The sequence below is a fragment of the Pseudophryne corroboree genome, chromosome 2 (assembly GCF_028390025.1).
Source record: "Pseudophryne corroboree isolate aPseCor3 chromosome 2, aPseCor3.hap2, whole genome shotgun sequence".
Classification (NCBI taxonomy): Eukaryota; Metazoa; Chordata; class Amphibia; order Anura; family Myobatrachidae; genus Pseudophryne; species Pseudophryne corroboree.
The window spans coordinates 256456315-256463862 of record NC_086445.1 but is presented as its reverse complement, the minus strand read 5'-3'; the positions used below and the strand labels follow the sequence as shown (position 1 = coordinate 256463862).

The following is a 7548-nucleotide window of genomic DNA, read 5'->3' as shown; positions in this document are numbered from 1 at the left end:
TAAGGCCCTTTGGAGAGACAGAGAGAGAGTATGCCAGCACACACCCCAGCGCTATTAACCCAGGAATAACACAGTAACTTAATGTTAACCCAGTAGCTGCTGTTTATATTGATTTTTGCGCCTAATTATGTGCCCCCCCTCTCTTTTTACCCTCTTCTACCGTGTAACTGCAGGGGAGAGACTAGGGAGCTTCCTCTCAGCGGTGCTGTGGAGAAAAAACATGGCGCTGGTGAGTGCTGAGGAAGAAGCCCCGCCTCCTCGACGGCGGGCTTCTGTCCCGCTTTCATGTACAATTTTGGCGGGGGCTCATACATATATACAGTGCCCAACTGTATATTATGCAAACTTTTGCCAAAGAGGTCTCTAATTGCTGCCCAGGGCGCCGCCCCCCTGCGCCCTGCACCCTACAGTGACCGGAGTATGTGGGTTTAGTGTGGGAGCAATGGCGCACAGCTGCAGTGCTGTGCGCTACCTCATATGAAGACTGGAGTCTTCTGCCGCCGATTTCGAAGTCTTCTTGCTGCTGTCACCGGCTTCTGTCTTCTGGCTCTGCGAGGGGGACGGCGGCGCGGCTCCGGGATCGGACGACCAAGGGTGCGATCCTGTGTACGATCCCTCTGGAGCTAATGGTGTCCAGTAGCCTAAGAAGCAGGACCTATCTTCAGTGAGTAGGGCTGCTTCTCTCCCCTCAGTCCCACGTAGCAGAGAGCCTGTTGCCAGCAGATCTCTTTGAAAATAAAAAACCTAGCAAAATACTTTCTTTTTAGCAAGCTCAGGAGAGCTCACTAAGTAGCACCCAGCTCGTCCGGGCACAGATTCTAACTGAGGTCTGGAGGGGGGACATAGAGGGAGGGACCAGAACACACCAGAATCCAAATTCTTTCTTAAAGTGCCCTGTCTCCTGCGGAGCCCGTCTATTCCCCATGGTCCTTACGGAGTCCCCAGCATCCACTAGGACGTTAGAGAAAAAAGGATTGAGAAATACACCATAAATAGATATATTTTAGACAGGGAATGTTTTATTGACAAACCCGCAACAGAAATGAACTGATTGGATCTGTCACAAAGAGTTTCAAGTATATTGGACCAGAGCAGTTAAATGCAGCAAAAATACTTTAGAAGATAAAATTGCTACACACAAGCTAACTTGATGAGTGTAGAGAGATTTGGATAATGTTTCTTAAATGTTGTGTTGTTCCCTGTTAAAAGCAGCACCGTTGTGACATTTAATATTCTTCTCCTTCCTCTTCGCCCTCTCCTTCCACAGAATCCACACCGACCTCCTCATAATCTTTTTCCAGGGCAGCCATGTCCTCACGGGCCTCAGAGAACTCTCCCTCCTCCATACCCTCACCCACATACCAGTGCACAAAGGCACGCTTGGCATACATAAGGTCAAACTTATGGTCCAGGCGAGCCCAGGCCTCTGCAATAGCAGTGGTGTTGCTCAGCATACATACTGCACGCTGTACCTTGGCCAGATCCCCACCTGGAACCACAGTTGGTGGCTGATAGTTAATACCAACCTTGAAACCAGTGGGACACCAATCCACAAACTGGATGGTACGCTTTGTCTTGATGGTGGCAATAGCTGCATTAACATCTTTGGGCACCACATCACCACGGTACAACAGGCAGCAAGCCATGTATTTACCGTGGCGTGGGTCACATTTCACCATTTGGTTTGCTGGTTCAAAGCAAGCATTAGTAATCTCAGCCACAGAAAGCTGTTCATGGTAAGCCTTCTCTGCTGAGATAACTGGGGCATAGGTGGCAAGAGGGAAGTGAATACGAGGATAGGGCACCAAGTTGGTCTGGAATTCTGTTAGATCTACATTCAGGGCTCCATCAAATCTGAGGGAAGCTGTGATAGAGGACACTATCTGGCCTATCAACCTATTAAGATTGGTGTAAGTGGGGCGCTCAATATCTAGATTTCTACGGCAGATGTCATAGATAGCCTCATTGTCCACCATGAAGGCGCAGTCAGAGTGCTCTAGGGTGGTGTGAGTGGTAAGGATGGAGTTGTAAGGCTCAACAACAGCAGTGGACACTTGGGGAGCTGGGTAGATGGAGAACTCCAGCTTTGATTTCTTTCCATAATCAACAGAGAGACGTTCCATCAGCAGAGAGGTGAAACCAGAGCCAGTACCGCCGCCAAAGCTGTGGAAGACCAGGAAACCCTGAAGACCTGTGCATTGGTCAGCCTGTGAGTGAAATACCACAAGGTTAAAAAAAGATATACAAATATATGTTACTTACAAGAGGTTTTACTATTTGAACAACTTTTCACCCTATCACGAGCAGTAATAACCTCAAAACCAACTACATACTTTATCGTAGAAACGCATTAAAAACAGTGGCTCATCCCAAAATGTTAAAATCAGATATTTAGAGCTGGTTATGTCTGTTTGTCTATATCTATGTGTGTGTGTCTTTATACAGTATATATCTAAATTACATGTATGCGTGTACTTTTTTTTCCTTTATTTTATACCATATGTAGATCTGCTTATTAATTTAGGAGCATATAAAAATACCTAAGTACCCATTGCTTATGATGCTACATGGTATATGCCTCCAAATGCACCCTTTCGTGAGGTATGGAGCAGAATTATAAGACCAAATTGGATACCATACACTCAGCAAAGCTTCCAAAATCAAAACAGTCAATCGAATGACAGTTAGAAAGCGCTATATTTTTTAAACATAAGTTGATAAAATGATATACTCATGAAGTTTAACTAGCTGAAGTTGTCTCTGTTTGTAGTACTAACCAGTTTCCGGACCCTGTCCAGCACTAGGTCAATGATTTCCTTGCCAATTGTGTAGTGACCACGGGCATAGTTGTTGGCGGCATCTTCTTTTCCAGTGATCAGTTGCTCTGGGTGGAACAGCTGTCTGTATGTACCTGAACGCACCTCATCTGCAAACAATTAACAATATGGAGTGAACATCAAATGAAGATTTATTGGATGAAAGCAAATGATAAACAATTTGTCTGCTGTTAAAATGTAGGGACACACCTCATGTCAGTGCTAATAAACAATCCACTTGGGAATTACATGATGCGCTATAAGGACATCCTTTATAAATATTAATGTGGAACTATAGCTAACAATATGAATATTTTATTTCCCCAGGAAAGCATAGCATAGCATTTTATACTATAACCTTTGTTAGATAGTAGCCAAAACAATTTGCAGACGTCAGTAATAGATTCTGGGAAGAGCTTCAGTTCAGTGGGCAATATATAGGTCACATATCAGACTTTTGGGTACAAGTGATTGCCACAAAATATACAAACTTTTTGGAACTACCTCTTTTGTTGCCTCAGAGTAATGTTCATTGACGCTTAAAGTCCAAAAACAATAGCACACTGGCACAGATACCTTGCTAAAACAAGGCTCCGCACCACTGGCTTAGTCTAGGACTTCAAGCACTCTTGTGACCATGCTGAACATCTGAACATAAATTGCTTACATGTAAGTGCATAACTCTACCGTGCATTTCCCAGTAACCAGTCTGGTTTATTCTAATCAGCGGGAATAGCTAATTTAGAAGACATATGCTTGCCTATATGCAACTAAAATAGCTAATTATTTGTTGGAAAGGAAACGACAGTAACAATTCCCGCCATGACCAGATAAACATGGAAGATTAGGACCACATTTTGTCAGAGCAGCTGCACAATGAGCTACATCTGCAGCCAGTGGCATCAATCTGAAATGCATCAAAATATGTTATATATATATATAGAGAGAGAGAGAGAGAGAGTTTATATATGTAGTACATGTGTATATTTATTTATTATTTATTAACAGTTTCTTATATAGCGCAGCAAATTCCGTTGCGCTTTACAACTGGACACAATTAGAGGACATAACTGGGTAAAAACCAAACAGTCATAGAGGTAGGAGGGCCCTGCTCGCAAGCTTACAATATGTGTATATTGACTGTATACACATAACCTGTGATTTGTAACATCAATAGCACAGAAACTGTTATTTAAAATATTCTTTTAGAAAATATCTGCATTCAAGTCTCAATATATAGTTAAAATATTATTTTAATAGTTTTATTTTTAAATACACTTTTAGAAAATATACATACGTGATTAATAATATTTTTTTTTTTCAACACAGTTATATCGGTTCTCACCAATGACTGTTGGCTCCAGGTCCACAAACACAGCCCGGGGGACATGTTTGCCAGCTCCAGTCTCGCTGAAGAAGGTGTTGAAGGAATCATCCCCTCCTCCAATGGTCTTGTCACTGGGCATCTGCCCATCAGGCTGGATGCCATGCTCCAGGCAGTACAGTTCCCAGCAGGCATTGCCAATCTGTACACCAGCCTGACCAACGTGGATAGAGATACACTCACGCTGCACAAGAAACAAAGAGATGGATGTGGCTGGTTAGCTTCATATCCATATTTTATTATGTTTAATAGGTCCTAAAAGTGTAATAGCACGTCTTGTGTTTATACGCCACTTGACTTTTACAGTCTTTCAATTCTAAATAAATGTCAGCAAAAAATAAATACTAGATAGATCTGGCTAAGAGTATTGACAACGTCTTTTATTAAAATATATTTTACACTTCAGCTAAGTAAAAGAAAACTTGATTTACAATGCAGCAAGATACATTTGCTGTGTGATAGCACTCTCTGTATCTTTACATTAATCTGATCTATATATAATAAGGTCTTTACAGGAGGCAGAAAACAATGAGCCACATTGGGAACTGGTTCTGCACTAATGCCACACCCATTGCAGCACTACAAAAAGCATCTTGTCTCTTGTAGATGACAGAAGTGGGTGTAGGTTCCCAGGCATGCCCAGCCTTCTCCTAGATACCAATATCAAACAAGCAAGCTTACTGTACTAAATGTTTTATATCCTTATTATATGACATTGCACAATGACACATTCTTCAAAAAAGTAGGTTTCTTTTGTATAATTTAAATATTCTCAGTGAAGGTTTATCAGCTGAAGAGCTCACGTTTCTTTTTGTCTCTTTCAACCTTTCCAAACAGTAATCTCATTATGTGCTTGTTGCCAGTCTCTGGATAAAATGGCAGGTGTATAGGAGACAATACGTCCATTCACAAGGGAATATGTCTTCCAGTTACCCATCTCTCAGGCAACCACACACTACACACACACCTCTTTTATTTATCTACATTCAGTATATTGTTACACATACATAGGTAACAGTGAAGGTCTTTCATATGGAACTGATATCCCTATTATGCTGTTTATTTGAATAGTGTAATCAGACATTGTTGCGTTGTAGTTCGTAGTCAAGATCCAGCCACTATAAACTGCAATACAATTATGTACCATAGGCATGCACTAAGCAAGGAGACCTAGGAGCAGCCTATCTGCAGATTTCTCACTGTATATATTATACACTTAAGCAATATTTATTTGCATTCCCTTATTTGCATCACATGCCCTGTGTAATAAGGGAGGGAGGGTGCATCTTCCTCTGGAACACTAACAGATTCGCTTCCAGGAAAGTCTGAGCACACAGCTATGCTGCTGCTGGAAGGGATAACATGGCTGGGGGACTAGTCTCTGTGCTGGCTAGGGCGTGGTGTGCCGACATGATGCACACACTGTACACACAGACACAGTGATGGCATGAGGCAAACAAGGAACCACATCACCGCTCCTATAAAATTACTTTAGAAATGAGTACGATGATGCCAGGGACCGCTGGCGCTGATAGGAAATATGTGAGAGATGGTATGGGTAACACTATGGGGTCTGTCACATCTACTGGGAGTGATAGAGGCTCCTCCCGGGTCCCTACTCCCATTCCACCAGTGAGCAGGGGCTGGCTGGGCAGGGGGACATCTGCCCCCCTGGCCAGTGCAATTTAAGTGTTTCAGGGCCACCTGACTGCAGATTCCCTGTGAAAAGCTGGGCCTCTTGCTTGAGTCTGCCCCCCAGGCTGAAAGTTGTCAGCCAGCCCCTGCCAGTGAGATCAGGCAACCAGCACAAAGCCCACAGACTCCAGCGGCGCCCATCCTCACCCTTCTCTCTCTCCCATCACTCTTCCCCCAGCTGCTGTGACATCTGTCACCCAGACCTGTAATCGCCTGCCTGGCTGCCTGTAGCCTCTCCCCAATGCCAGTCCCTGCCCTGCTTGCCTACAGCTGAGGCCCCCATAGCGTTCCTTACCATGCTTGCGGGCTGAGGAGGGCGAGAGAGGAAGGAGAAGGATGCCTTCTTACAATGCGACTATAAGGAGGTCGGTGTAAGAGAACCTGCAACACATGGTCCAGCGAAACCCTTTTTATATATAGAACCCCGTTGTCCTGGAAACCGGGCTGGGGGCTCTCTCATTGGATCTGGCGCACTCGGCACGGGGCGATGCAGACTGTGATTGGCCGTCCGGTCATAGGATGAGGTAATCCGCCTGATCCCCCATCATCAGGGCTAGACTAGTTAGTATGTGCTATATATGTGCTATGCATGTTTTATGTGTGTACCGGGACAAAGAAATCCTCTGCCGGCCATGATCCGGTGTCCCATCCCGGGAAGTGGTGGCCTGAAAGTCTGTGACCGCTGTCCACGCCATCCAAATATAAAAAAACAAAACAAACGAATACATAAAGCGCTATTTGCCCAAACATCCTTATCAATCATAATATTCTAAACAAATAAATATAAGCTCCACATCGTTGGGTCACATGTAGTAATATTACATCACAAAAACTGTAAAACCTTAATCTATTATGGTATAAATGTATGTTGCTGTGCCATTCTTTGCACACACCTGTACATACACTATACATTCTCTGCACATCCCTGTATACAACATGTACTTACACCATGCATACACTGCACCCCCCCCCCCCCCCCCCCCTACTGTAGGGGGGTGGGTGGGTGCAGTGTATGTATGGTGTAAGTACATGTTGTATACAGGGTTGTGCAGAGAATGTATAGTGTATGTAGGGGCCCTACACACTATACATTCTCTGCACATCCCTGTATACAACATGTACTTACACCAGGCAAGTATGACTTACACCATACATACTCTGCACCCCCCCCCCCCTTGTACATACACTATACATTCTCTGCACATCCCTGTATACAACATGTACATACACCATACATACACTGCACCCCCCCTGTATACATTCTCTGCACATCCCTGTATACAACATGTACATACACCATACATACACTGCACACCCACCCACCCTACATACACTATACATTCTCTGCACATCCCTGTATACAACATGTACTTACACCATACATGTACATACACTATACATTCTCTGCACATCCCTGCATACAACATGTACATACACCATACATACACTGCACCCCCTGTACATACACTATACATTCTCTGCACATCCCTGTATACAACATGTACATACACCATACATACTCTGCACCCCCCTGTACATACACTATACATTCTCTGCTATCCCTGTATACAACATGTACATACACCATACATACTCTGCACCCCCCCCCCCCACAGACAAATACACTATACATTCTCTGCACATCCCTGTATA

General features: G+C 43.9%; 1 protein-coding gene across 1 annotated transcript; it reads right to left on the bottom strand.

The window, feature by feature from the left end:
- Positions 1-999: 999 nt before the first annotated feature.
- Positions 1000-6300, bottom strand: LOC135014141 (tubulin alpha-1A chain). Its single transcript, XM_063952687.1, has 4 exons — positions 6191-6300; positions 4162-4384; positions 2778-2926; positions 1000-2207 (listed from the first exon to the last, which is right to left on the bottom strand). The coding sequence occupies exons 1-4, from the start codon at positions 6191-6193 to the stop codon at positions 1227-1229; spliced, it is 1356 nt and encodes a 451-aa protein (XP_063808757.1). The 5' UTR covers positions 6194-6300; the 3' UTR covers positions 1000-1226.
- Positions 6301-7548: the final 1248 nt, after the last annotated feature.

Coding starts and splice junctions, on each gene's coding strand:
- LOC135014141 (XM_063952687.1), bottom strand. Junction 2,927..4,161: donor CCTGGAGCCAACAGTCATTG/GTGAGAACCGAT, acceptor AATTGTTTGCAG/ATGAGGTGCGTTCAGGTACA. Junction 2,208..2,777: donor TGGACAGGGTCCGGAAACTG/GTTAGTACTACA, acceptor TTTCACTCACAG/GCTGACCAATGCACAGGTCT.